Genomic DNA, 13,806 nt, shown 5'->3' with positions numbered 1-13,806 from the left:
GAAAGATAAATGATGCAAGCGAGATGACAGATTTTCCATTCAGCCTCTTCGTGTAGTTTTCCTCACGCCGGGATGCAAATAAACAAATTAGCAACACGGATTACTTGTGATTGGCGCGAGAGCAGGAGTTATCGTTTACCGTTTGTCCCGTATCTCCCTGCACGAGTGAACAGGCGTTTGGTAGAAATGTCAGATTTGTGTACGTGAGTTGGTTCAGTCCCATTTTGGAGTTGTATTTATTTATTTATCGGTTATAAAGAAGCAGCCTGCCCGGCAACACGGGGGTGAAGCGATCCCGTCGCCCTCAGCTCCTGTCAGACGAGCAGCAAAGAAACCTTAATTTCCATTTTAGCTTTATATTTTGTGTGTCATTATTTATCAGCGGTACATTTTTTTCTTGTAAATCATGTCGATACTTTCCGCCTATAGTTTTTGTTTTCGTTTTAATGCATATATTTATCTGTATAATACGTACATAGCAGTCTATCTGTATCACCGACATGACACAACATGTCAAACCGTGAATATATTTATTTCTTCCACCTGCACCGGCTGCTTCTTTACACTTCTGCTGAGATGCTAAACTGCATTTGGTTGCTCCGTACAACAAATGGAAAATAATAATAAATAATAAAGTAAATAAAATACGAGATCTCCTTTGCTAAACAAAGATACCCAGCATGGACTACTTACATTCATAATTTTTAATCTACTCATTTACTGTCTATTTTGTATTGTATTTCAATGTTTATTGTGAATTACAATTATCCGATTAAGTGTTTAGTGTGCTGTATGAGTGTAATTCAATCGATGGCGGGTCGATAATGGTTGGTAAAGGGTTGAGTGAGGTTCTTTGAGGGTTAATATCTGTAAAAAACATCAAAATTATCACGTCTCTACTTGGTGGGAATTCACTTTTAGCGGGGGGTTTCGGAACGTGACTCCCGCCAAACGTGAGGCTACACTGTACTCGTCAATAAAGCTGAATCTAATCTAATCGAAGAACCGTTCAGCGGTGGGATCTGGTGTGAACCACCAATCGGGGCAGTGCCGGGTCTTCCAGTCATATCAGCGTGCTGGAAGATGTGCAGCCTTGCAGCCTTTTTGCAAATGTTAAAAATGAAAATCCAGGCTGTATCATCCATAACAGGGGCGATGCTGCGCTCAGAGGAATTCCTCTGCATGCCCTTCCCAGCGGCCACCGGGGCATTTCCCGCCGGTTGGGATTAGCTGGAATCGATGAAAGACGGGGTCAGATGGATCCCGAGAGGCGCAAAGTCTGCAGACGAGTCTCTTGGCAAGAAGATGGGGTTGACTTTAGCTTAGCTACATCAATTATACCATGTGAGTATAATAGCTACACAGATACAAATACTGTATTTGTCGCACCCCAGGGCCTTTAGATAACAAGAAGTGTCAGTTTATTGGCTGCGGTTTGGGAGTTCTACCAATCACTGATGTCCCATAGTTGCTATAGTACCGTAAATAGATGGGAGTCGGAGCTGCCGTATTTGTCGCGCTGTAAGGCACGCTTAAAATCCTTACATTTTCTCAAAAATTATAATCCGGTGCGCCTTATGTATGAATTCTTGTTGTGCTTACTGATCTCAAACCAATCTCATGTGGCGCATTGCGCTCAAACATCTGTCAAAATGTTTTGACAGAAGCCGTTCCGCTTGTTTGATTATCGGACCGTTCCCACCTGACACGGGACGTCGTACGAAAGTCGGTCCTTGGTTGAATATGGTTGCAACGTCAGATGACGATAGATGACTAATTATGCAGTCCTGGAATACAACGTTGTTCCAAACTCACACCAACTTTAGGTGTCCGCTATCGCTTGCAACCGTAAGCCAATCAGAGAACAGTACATAGCATGCTGACCTCCTACCGGTACGTCCTGCGCTTCAAAATACCGTTCTCACATCCGTAAGGCGCACTGTACTAAAAGGCACAGTCTCAGTTATGTGTGGCATTACTGTATTTAACACACATATAAGGCGCACCTGATTATAAGGCGCGGGTTTTATATCCAATCCACGCCCACACTTCCCCCTTTAACGTTCTCATGGTGTCCTCTACTACGTCCGCCTTACAACAACAACACACACAAGAATACAAGTGTGTGTACTTAAAAATAGAGCGGGAGCAAAACTGAGTTTGAAATTCACATTTTTTTTCTGGTAATCACCATCAATCAAACCCATGGAAGTCCTCGGAAATGATGCCGGCTTTTGCGAAAGCTGGAACAACAGTGCCGGCAGACACGTTAGCCCGAGCGTCTACAATCCATTCGCAAATTGTGGCGTCACTCGCCCGGCGCTGCCTTCCACTCTTAGTGAAACCGTGGTCTCCGAGAAGACTTTTCGTACCCCGTTGTGCGTCTCGCTGCCGTTGCTGGTCCACTTCTTCTCCAAAGTGACTCACCGGGATGTCGAAAGTGAGCGGCACCTCATCCATGCTGGGCTGGATGTGTTTGTCTGCGATGTTTTCAGGCTTGTTAAAACAACGATGCTCTGCATAACGCACATACCTGTTCTTTTATATGCAATCAATGCCAACACTTCCCCTATAACGTTCTGATGGCGTTCTCTACTACGCACACAAGGCACACTGCACTATAAAGCACATTTTGAAGAAAATCAAAGACTTATGTGCGCCTTGTAGTCGTGAAAATACGGTAATATTACTGCAGATTTGTGTGTATGAGGACCCCAAAAAAGAGTTCTTGTTGAGAGTCATGCTTACGGAGCGGAATTCAAACTCAAGGCTATCAGTCACAGGGTAGATAATGAGAATAGAGCAGCCGCCAAAGAATTCAACATGAATGAATCAACGGTACGAAAGTGGAGGAAGCAAGCAGATGAAGTGCAAAGTAAAGAAGACCAAACAGAGTTTCCGAGTTAACAAAGCCAGAAGAATAAAGTTCGACTGAACTGACCGTTTTGTTTCGCTTTATCACGCACCTCAGAACGCGGCGCACCAAATGTAAGAAAATAGACCCGTTCATTGAAAATGCACCTTATGGTCCAGAAAATACTATTTCATGAGAAGTCGCTGATGTGAAAGTGGAAATTTGCGGGAGAACGGCCGCGAGAAATAAACGTGAAGTCGCGTCGCAGAATAACTTGATTCATTTGAAATTGAAGGTAATAATAATCTATTTAATACGTCATACTAAATCTCAACTGTCCATTTACATTACATTACATTACATTTGGCAGACGCTTTTATCCAAAGCGACTTACAATAGAGGACGTAGGGACTGCAAATAACACTTGCAAATACAAGATGCACAGGAAATATTTAAACATTTAAACATACACCCGGCATATTTTGCTCTTTATCCCTAAACTCTAGCGGAATGAACGCATATATTTATTCCAAGCGCGGGTTAAAAAACTTTTCAGAGTTTTTTTTTACTGCCTCCTATGCCTCTGCTTCACACTGCAGAAAATAAATCACCCGCTGCCTCCACTCATCCCTCAAACTGCTTCCACTTTTTACTCCATTGTCAGGAATTATTTTTCCAATGCTGTCGTCAGTAGGAGATAAATGGCAGGCACTGCATCTTCTAAAACCTTTTTTTTTTTTTTTGTTTGTTTTGTTTTGTTTTTCCCCCCCGTGACAGTTTTAAATGTGATTTATGCGTCAGATTCCTCGGTCAGTGTCGTCACATGTCGTCAAAGAAGCTCCAATATCCTGCAGCTTGAATGCCTTCAGGTAACTTTTGCAACACTTTACATTCCCGCTTCTCGGAGGATTCGAGATGATCCATGAGATTGGTTTTTAAATGTAAAGGACTCCAGCGTTCTCTCCGCGGGCTCTCGTACGTTTGTCAAGGGCGTGGGTGAATTTCAACACGAGAGCCGGGAAGTCGCGCAACGCCGATTAGATGGAGGACTTTTATTCCCCACGTTTACAAAAGGTAGAAGTGGACAATAACTATGAAAGGGTCGTTTCAAAGGCAGCGCTTCGCCTCTGCTTACACTCTGCTTACACTCCCCCTCCAGTTTTAGACCGAAGAGGAGTTTGTCTGATGGTGACCTCCCGGCGGTTCGTCTCCCGGCACTCGGTGTCTAATCGTCGCGCAATGACTGCAATCTGCAGAGTCCCGATGTAACATCAGAAATAAAACTGTTATCAGTCCAATGTCAAATCTTTCCAAATTGAGGGATGGGGAGCAAATTGGCGAATGAAAATGTATGAATCGGTAATCGTCTCCAAAACCTCTCCAGCTGCCAGGCGTCGGCGCCAACCTCCCATTTGTGTGTTTTAAATGACTCGACAACCCCGGTTCACCTCTGTTGCGAAAAGATAAAAAATAAAAATAAGACCGGAACCGCAGTCACCTTGACGACCCCGAGACCCGACCGGTCGGCGGCGACGCCGGCGCAGAAATAACTTTCAAGCTACTCCAATCTGTTTTCCGACAGACGAGCCAATACGAAGTGGGCGGGACTCGATTAAACAAAATCAATGGAATGAATTAGAGACTTTGTAATTAATAAATCCCATTTTAATCGCATTTAAATATTTAACAGGAGGGGAAAAAGAACTTGAAGTTAGAATGAATATACATCAGCTTGAAGTTTACGTCAGCGACCGACAGGCGAGCGCAGAAGTGTGTTTCTTCAACACAAGTCGCCTCCGTCGTCATGCGCCGGCCCGGGTTCGTTTCGGCTCAATCGATCGGCAGCGCCTCTTTTAAGCCCTTATCTTCCACCGGCTCGGTCGATTCTTCCAATGTGGACGTCTGGTTTTTGCGTTCGAACCCCCGACGTGTCGCCAAAACGCTCCGCTTGCTTGTGCAAAGTTAGCGGGAGCTGCTTGTTAGCGCCGACCTGTTTAGCCTTGAGCTGGTGAAGGGTCGGTAGCTGCTCCAGGGATTAGCCAAACTCCCTCTCATATAAAGTACAAAGTATTTCTGTTTATACTTCCATCTGGAGGTTTCTTCAAGTATCCCCTCCACCAGAACAGTCCCACCGTCCTGTATAAGTTCTTTTCTGGTATTGAATTGATTGTAGACGGCACGCTAGCGCCGGGATTAGCGCTTCCGCCTCACAGCTAGAAGGATCCTGGTTGGATTCCCACAGGGGCTTTCAAGGTTGCAAGTTCTCCAGGTTCCTCCCGCAGTCCAAAAAGGTTCATAGGAAACCCAAAATTGCAAAGATGTGTGAATGAGAGGTTTGAATGGTTGTACCATATTTTCACGACTATAAGGTGCACCGTACTAAAAGGTGCAGTCTCAGTTATGTGTGCCATTATTGTATTTAACACACACATATAAGGCGCACCTGATTATAAGGCGCGGGTTTTATATACAATCCACGCCCACACTTCCCCTTTTAACCCTCTCCAGGCAGATGTTGCAGATTTGCGACAGCTAAATGCTACTTAGCTAATTACGCCACAACTTAATTTGAGCCTGAGAGGGTTAATGTTCTCATGGTGTCCTCTACTACGTCCGCCTTGCAACAACAACAACACACACACAAGCATACAAGTGTGCCTATTTAAAAACAGAGCAGGAGCAAAACTGAGTTTGGTATTCACATTTTTTTACCGGTAATCATCGTCAATCAAACCCATGGAAGTCGTCATCCTCTGTTTCTGATTAGAACATCTGCGCTAAATCTCCATCAAACATGCCAGGTTCACTTTCTTCACAGTCAGAGTCACTTTCCGTGCCGCGCGGCTCCTCGGAAATGATGCCGGCTTTTGCGAAAGCTGGAACAACAGTGCCGGCGGACACGTTAGCCCGAGCATCTACAATCCATTCGCAAATTGTGGCGTAACTCGCCCGGCACTGCCTTCTTAGTGAAACCGTGGTCTCCAAGAAGACTTTTCGTACCCTGTTTTGCATCTCGCTACTGTGCTGCTCCACTTCTTCTCCACAGTGACTCACCGGGATGTTGAAAGTGAGCGGCACCTCGTCCATGTTAGTGATGTAGCCGGGCTGGATGTGTTTGTCGGCCATGTTTTCAGGGTTGTTAAAACAACGATGTTCTGCATAACGCACACACCTGTTCTTTCATATACAATCAACGCCCACACTTCCCCCTTTAACGTTCTCATGGTGTCTCTACTACGTCCGCCTTACGACAACAACACACACAGGGCGCACTGCACTATAGGGCGCGCCACACATTTTGAAGAAAATGTAAGACTTTTATGTGCGCCTTATAGTCATGAAAATACGGTATGTCTTTATAAGTGATCTCGGGTGAATCCCGCTTCTCGCCCAGTGACTCCTGGCTTTTGCTCCGGCCTCCCCGAGTGCAGGATGAGCGGAAGATTATGAAACCGAATCCAAATTAAAACGTCGTGAAAATCCCGCGTGAACCCACTTAAGCAGCAGATGCCGGACCTCGGCGCCACCCTCGCTACCATCTGTAGCTCATTTCACACCCATCCGACGCGGCACGTTTTCGGCCGAGCGATCGTATTTGGAACGACCTCCCGTCCGTGTTTCCTGCTAACGTGGCCGTAGCTTCAGCTCGGTCAGACCCTCCCCTTCCCGTCTGGCCGTGACCGTGTTCCAAATCCGCGGCATCAATGTCCAAACTTTCGGCTGCGTGTCGGTACGCTTATTTTTCTTTGGGCTGCTCCTTTCAGGGCAACAAACTCTCCTCTGCATCCTCCCCTGACTTCCTGTCCTCTTTCCCTCCATCCATAAACCTCCTCTCCGGTCTTCTTCCAGGCTGGCAGGTCCAACCTCAGCATCGTGTCTGCGGAGCCTCTCAGTCCTCCAGGCCAGGGGGAATTCTCGTCTCGGCAACCGGACTTGAATTTCCCCACTTGCGGACGCTTCACCCCTCATCCTTCTTCAGTTCAGAACCGAAGAAGCCTCTCGGATGAGGGATGAAACATCCTCAAGTGAGGAAATTCAAGATTTGGACAAGAATTCAGCTTCAGCGTCTTTCTACCCGGTTCTTCCCCTTCATGCCTCTAAAATACTAAAGTGAATGAGTTAAGAAAACACTTTTGGATTCAACGGGGGGAAGAAGCTTCATTGAAGGGTTCTCCCAGACGGTGTTCCTGGTCTTTCCATCAAAGAAAGACTTCAGGTGCTGTAGAACAGCAGTCCCTTACCTTTTTATCATGTTTATCATGTTTTTTTTTCCTGCAGTCATTAATGCACAGAGTTAATGCAGACTCCATCCTTGCCATGGTCTTGTTGCGGACAGTTGCAACCCTTTTTGCATCCTTATTAAAACTTATTGCCGCTGTCGTCCTTATGTTTTTTTCTTCCTTCTTTATGGAACGAACGGAAGATTCATTAATTCCGTAATGCCGACCTACAGCCGCGTAGCTTTTACCTTCCCTTAGCATGTCCAGAAGTTTAACTTTATCTGCGATAGATAGCATCTTCCGCTGCCTTTTGGGCCCTGCAAGGTGCTTTTGTCGCTCCAGAGCGTTTTGTCAACATTATGGCTTTTAGAGAAACTGGAAATTGCAAGAGAAGTTGCACATACGTGATGTAAATTTGTCAAGCTGTTTTACGTACGTGTACAAGAAGCGGAGTGACTTTTTAGCCAATCAGAATGCAGAACACAATGCCCCATGCAAATCCATGAAGAAGCGAAACCGTGAAAAGTAAACCGCGTTATAGCGAGGGATCACTGTACTCGTATGCAACTTTAGTAGCAGCTTCCTCGTAACGTTGCGCCAACAACATAACATGAGTATAATGAAGGCTTCATTGCCTCATCGCCGCACAGAATGCAGAGCGGCTCGGACCACAAATCCACATTTCAAGTAGAACTCCTGGTATTGTCTGTTAAAATCTGTCTTTTTCTTGGCGTTGTAGGCTCGTCTTCTGTCTCTTCGTCAGACCTCTTCCCCTTCGAAAAGAAACCGTCAGTCTTTGGGTTACATTTTTGGCGCTCAAGTGACCAACATGTAACCGAGAGATTCCGTTCAACATAAATAATTGATTATTTTGTGGGGCGGCCGGGTACCGACCGATCCACGGACCGGTACCGGCCCGCGACCCGGGGGTTGGGAACCACTGCCGTCGAACACATTCTAATTGTCTCCCCCCCCCCACCCTTTTTTTTCCCCCCTTTTTTTTTTGTTTGTTTCTTACTCCAGTTGGCCCTGGAGGACCCCGTGCACAGCGTCTCTCTGCACCAGTTTGTCTATGAGAAGCTGAAGGCTCAGCAGGCCCTGATGGGGGACCAGTGCTTCGGGGTCCTGATGGAGACGGTGGACACGGAGCTCGTCAGGCAACTCCAGGAGTTCCTACAAGGCTTCTGAACCTCCAACCGTCGGACGTCCCCGCCTCCCCCTCACCCTATTTTGAAAATATACCGATCAGGCGAGCGACCCGCCCCGACGTGTCGGACTCCTCCTCCAGACCCCGACCCGTGCTATGCCTTATCCGTCGTCCGAGCGCCCCGTCAGTGATCCGGACCTTTTGGCGTCCACGCCGGTGCTTCACAACCTGAAAGCACTGCTACATTTGTTGTTGTTGATTCTTTTTGTTTGTTTTTCTTTTTTTTTTTTTTTTTTTAAAAACACCCCCATAGAAACCACCACCCCGTCACTAGAGCTTCCACTCAACCCCTCGTAGTTTCTTCTATTCCTGTGGTTTTTAATCTGGTAATGGGTCGAATGCTGCAGGGAGGGGGGGGGGGGGGTGCAAAGCGAGAACCCTTCCAGAGCAAAGAGCCTGGGACAATTTTTTTTCTACGGGGAAAACAAAAGACGGGGGAAAAAAAAAAACAAACAAACCGTGAAGGTTGTAGCAGAAATGTGGATAAAAGGAATCTGAAGGACCTCAAGCAGTGTTTACAAAATCTATTCTTAAAAAGAAAATGTAATTTTGTATGTATGTAAAGTATGGATGATCTGCATGGCAATATCTTAGTTTTTAGATTGACTTTTTTTTTTTTCCTTCTGCATTTTAAAGAAAATAATTTTGTCACAACCAGAGGTCAAGTTGAAGTAACTACTGAGACAAGCTTTGAGTTTGGAATTTTTTTTTTTTTTTTTTCGACTGTAAAATGGGTGATTTTTACAAATGACGTGTAAGAGTGCTGAAACCACGTGATGTATATACATACTGCTGCTAATGGACGGTGTGTCAGAGCACTTTAATAACCAAAAAACTGTCTCACGCGTCTTCTAAACGTCCCGTCGACAGAACATCCCTTGGCGTCGCCGCGGCTCCCTCCCCGCAACCCCTTCACCCGCAGAGCGGGCGGGAAGATCCTCGCGGTTCAGGCGCCAAAATCCAGTCAAAACAAGGAATCCGGTCCCGCCGCGCCGCTATTCCTCCCATCGGGTTAATCGTCGATATCGAGTCTTTCTCTGACGGAGGAGCTCCGCGATTTGACGAGCGACTAGAACACTACAAACTACCGTAGCGGCCGGCGCTCGTGCCGCTTCCGCGTGGAACGCCGAGACTTGGAGTCCGATCTCGAAGAGCGTTGCCTGTTGAAATCTGAAGCGCGTGTTGCGGTTTTCAAAAAGCATTTCAGTCGGGCGGACGATGTTTCCGTTACCCGCTACGTTGGTCAGTCTTCATAGGGAGGAGATAATCCTGACACTGTGACAGAGTTAGGTAGAAGTCAGAATCATGGCCTTATGCTTTCAGCCTTACCTATCCTTGAAGTTCAACAGACTCTTTTCTTAATATTATCTTCATTTCTTAGTCCAAGGATAGACTCTTTCTGTTCTTGTATTCTATTCAACCGGCAGTTGTGAACACCAACACACATTAGACAGATGTTTTTGTTTTTTGGTGTTAATTTTATGTTTTGATGGAGAAATTTTGCTCTTTTTTTTTTTTTTTTTTTTTTTCCAAAGCGTTCAATAAAAAAAAAAATGCAGTTATCAGCCAAATGTTAGTCCGTGTATTGAACTGAATGATTTTAGTTTGCAGGAATCTGCGGGTAGCCGTTAGCGCTTCCGCCTCGCAGCAAGAAGGTTGGATTCCGGCTCTGTGTCTGCAGTCTCCATGTTCTCCCCGTGTCTGCGTGGGGTTCCTCAGGGTTCCCCGGGTTCCTCCTCACATGCAGGAGGTTCATTTGAGACCCTAAAAGACTCGTGAATGAGAGTCACTGGTTAAATCCTTTCACAGAAGTCCCTTGATTTTAACATCTTTTTTCTTGCTACACCATTGTTTTTTTTCTGGTTTAAATCGTTACATATTCATTATTTCTATTATTTTTATGGTAAAATAAGCATTTTCTAAGGTGGCGACCGTCCACAGCAGGGTGTTGTGTATCCTGGGCTCTGATTGGCTCAGTGACCGTAGCATTTTTCTCTGCATCTTTGCATGCAATCAACATCTGGCCTTGTCTGGTTCACGTCTGCTCGTGGAGTTACTCTGCTGTGTTCGTGTTTGAATTGTATAAGAAGTGTTTATAAGAGTGGGAAAGTCTGGAGGTACTCAGTCATCCAGGTCATGGTGAATTCTTGTCGTGGAAGAAAAGAAGAGTTGGAAAGGTTGATAATAGTGTGGGGACTGTCATAAAGCTGAAAATGTGTAGAAATAATAAAAAAAGAAAACAGAATCAGAAAAAAATGTTTTTCCCTGAGGGGCAATTGGCAGGCACAAGAGGTAGCAGCATCAAAATGTGAGCATCAAGATTAAAAAAAAATAAAAATAAAATCTTAAAGAAAAAGAGAAAAAAATATGTATATATATATATATATATATATATATAAATATATAATACAGAGAATAGGGTTAGATGGAGAAAGTTGACTCGCTGTGGCGACCCCTGACGGGGAAAGCCGAAAGAAGAAGATATATAAATATAATATATATACATATATATATACATATATATGTATATATTTTTTTTTCTCTTTTTTTCTCTATTTTATATACATATGTATATGTTTTTCATCAAGATTAAAATAAAAATAAATTAATCTTAAAGAAAAAGAGAAAAAAAAAATATATAAAATTATACATAAAATAAAAAGAAAATATAATTTAAAAAAAAAAAAAATATATATATATATATATATGTATGTATATATATGTATAAATAAATTATTGTACAGAATTGTGCAAATTGTCAGTAAGCTCACTCTATTTATATGCTAAATATGTAATGAGCAGCATTACAATCAGCCGGTAAGGCGATGAGAGGTTGCTGCAGGATTGCTGAGATTCAGGAGGTGGACGGCTCTGCGGACAAAGGTCAGATTTACATTCATGGCGGCTGGATCTGGAACGCAACACAAAACCGCTACGATAAATGAGTGACGAGTGTATCAGATGGGATGAGCATACAGATAATGAATGAATGACTGAATGAATGAAAAACTTTCAAGGAGTTGAAAACGACCTCGATGTCAAACGGCCTCATGCAGTAACGCGGTTTTATCAAACCGCCGTCATCTTCTCGACCCACACGCGATCAGACGTTCCTCTCCTGGCTTTGAGTTCGTCTTTCCCGTTTCACAGCCTGGTTTTCACGCACTTCCGAAACACCGGTCCGTGCGTGCTGACGCCGCGGATCGCCGGGATTGCCGGATCTCAGTCGGCTCAGAACGCGACAACCAGGGACGGCGTCTCCGCTCGCTTTATCACACCAAACCATCTTGGCGAATCACTTCTTTGTCGCTTTTTTAAAATGAGCTTTGTGACCGATGTGCTTTTATCGCCGCTGCTCCTCAACCCCACACGGCAGGGGATGTTATTTCTAAAAATGAAAAAGCAACAATCTAACTTTCTCCAAACACGGCATCAGCCTCGGGGGTGTTGGGGAGTCTGTAAATGAGCGCGGTGGAAAATAGTGCCACGGTAAATAAATGATTCCTGCTTAATGGTAACATATAGCTGGGTTGCGCTGGCGGCGCTCAGGAAAGAAAACAAATCTACACCAGTCGACTTTCTCAAAACTTAGACCCGAAGTTTTGCTTCAAGGACAAAGCGGCGGCGGCGCTACAAATGTACTCTTAGCTTGAAGAGAGCAAAAAGGGGAAATGAGGATTCTGCACACATTCACCTCCCTTCCCATTATTAATTCAAGAGTCAGTCATTCATCTTCCTCCTTCCACTCTCTCATCTTCACTCCCACTGCAGCGGCGACCGCTGTCATCCTTTAGAGGCGGATAAATGCTGCAGGTAGATGATCTGAAAGGACTTTTGTTTTATTATTTTCCATTCTTCATTGTCCTGAGGAATGCTTGATGGAGGGGGGAGGGGCGGAAATTAGCTGTAATTTATTTTTCACTTCAATGGAAAGTTCGCCGTTAATCGCACGGCGGCGTTATCATTTGGGCGATTTGTTAATTTTCATAATTATTTACGGATCCATGCGCGCAAAGGATCTGACTGCGGCAGGTGAAGCAAGATATCAAATTAAACTCCACGTTTAATCCTTTTTCTAAGTTTCTTCTGATTTGGTGTGACCTATAAAAAGAGCGGCTTCTTTTGTAAGTCGTTGGAGGAAAAGGGGACAAAAAAAAACAAAAAAAAAAAACGGATGTGCTCACAAAGTAATTATTTTGAATTTGCATAATTCTGTCTGTTTTTGAGTAGTTAATAGGTTCCTTTCTGCCGGGCGGTATCTTCCTGGAACAGTCACACCGCGGTCCGACAGGGTTTGATGAAAGCAATTTTCTGTTCATTTTTCATTTATCTTTACGGCTATTGGTGGCTTCAATTTCTTCAAGAAGTTTATATATTTTTATATATATATATATATATATATATATATATATATATGAGGCAGTGGTGAGGGCCTCCACTGTGCAGCAAGAAGTTCAAGCCGTAAAAAAAACCAAACAACTAAAAGCATGTTGGAATTTCCGACATCCCATTTAAGGTGTTGCTTCTTTAATTAAAAACCAAACTATTTAGAGGGGGGAAAAAAAAAAAAAAAATCAATTTCTTAATCATTTTCTGAATGCGAGTTGATTGGATTTCCGTCAGTCAACAAAATCAATAATCAATCCCGTCTCTAATTGACGGCGACGCCACGGATTTAGGTGAAAAAACAGCAGCTGCGGGTGAAAAGGGGACGACGGCGGTGACGTCGGCGTGGATTCGATCCGGCGCTCACGACTCCTCCCAGGGGGTTCTTTAGATCCCACACACACACACACACACACACACACACACACACACACACACACACAGAGCTGTTTCTCCAAGAAGACGAATCAGCAAGTTTAGAAACGAAGCGTCCATTCGTGCCGAGTCGTCTGTGTTTTTGGAGGTTCCCGTCTTTCTGCTCGAATCAGAATCATCGGATTTCACAACGGCGCAAAAGTGAGCGTCCGGTCTCACTATCTCACTCCTTCGCACGTCGTGCACCCGACGCCGTGATCTATTTCTCCTTGTTGGCGTCACTCCGCTCGCATCATGTTTATCTTTGTCGTCGTCCTTCTGTTTCTGTTCTCGTCCTTGTTGTTTTGGTTGTCTAGTCTTTTGTTTTGTTTTTCATCCTGTTGTCTATTTCAATCCTTGTTGTCGTTCACGGTCGCTGTCTATTTATTCCTGGATGTCTTTTGCTATCTTTTAATTGTCTCTCTATTTCTATTATACTCATATTTACTGATACTGTCATTGTTACGCTGCTGTGACAGAAGAATTTCCCCTATGAGGATCAATAAAGTGCATCTTATCTTATAATCCCAGGTTCCTCGGAAACAAACGCTGCTATTGGGATCATTTGACACGTGCACGCGTGCATCTTCATCCATTCATAAATATATATAATTGTAAATATACTGCTCCCCTTCAATAACACAATGTAACTCTAAGTGTGGAATAAAAGTGTCCACTTAGGAAGCAACACTGATTCACTTTGACTTGTTTTAAGGACATTATAT

General features: G+C 44.3%; 1 protein-coding gene across 2 annotated transcripts in view; it reads left to right on the top strand.

The window, feature by feature from the left end:
* Window positions 1–8,393, top strand: part of ipo11 (importin 11) — a 100,368-nt gene extending 91,975 nt beyond the window's left edge. For both annotated transcript variants that reach the window (XM_086173423.1, XM_086173424.1), the window contains one exon: window positions 8,098–8,393. In XM_086173423.1, coding sequence (XP_086029549.1) covers window positions 8,098–8,262 — 165 coding nt within the window. In that variant the 3' untranslated portion in view covers window positions 8,263–8,393. The remainder of the gene's footprint in view (window positions 1–8,097) is intronic.
* The last annotated feature ends 5,413 nt before the right edge of the window (window positions 8,394–13,806 follow it).

The sequence above is a fragment of the Fistularia commersonii genome, chromosome 26, assembly GCF_037954325.1.
Source record: "Fistularia commersonii isolate RoL2024-O1a breed Wild chromosome 26, RoL_Fcom_v1.0, whole genome shotgun sequence".
In the NCBI taxonomy this organism is placed as follows: domain Eukaryota; kingdom Metazoa; phylum Chordata; class Actinopteri; order Syngnathiformes; family Fistulariidae; genus Fistularia; species Fistularia commersonii.
Note: the sequence above shows the minus strand (reverse complement) of the source record. Positions and strands in the feature narration are given on the sequence as shown.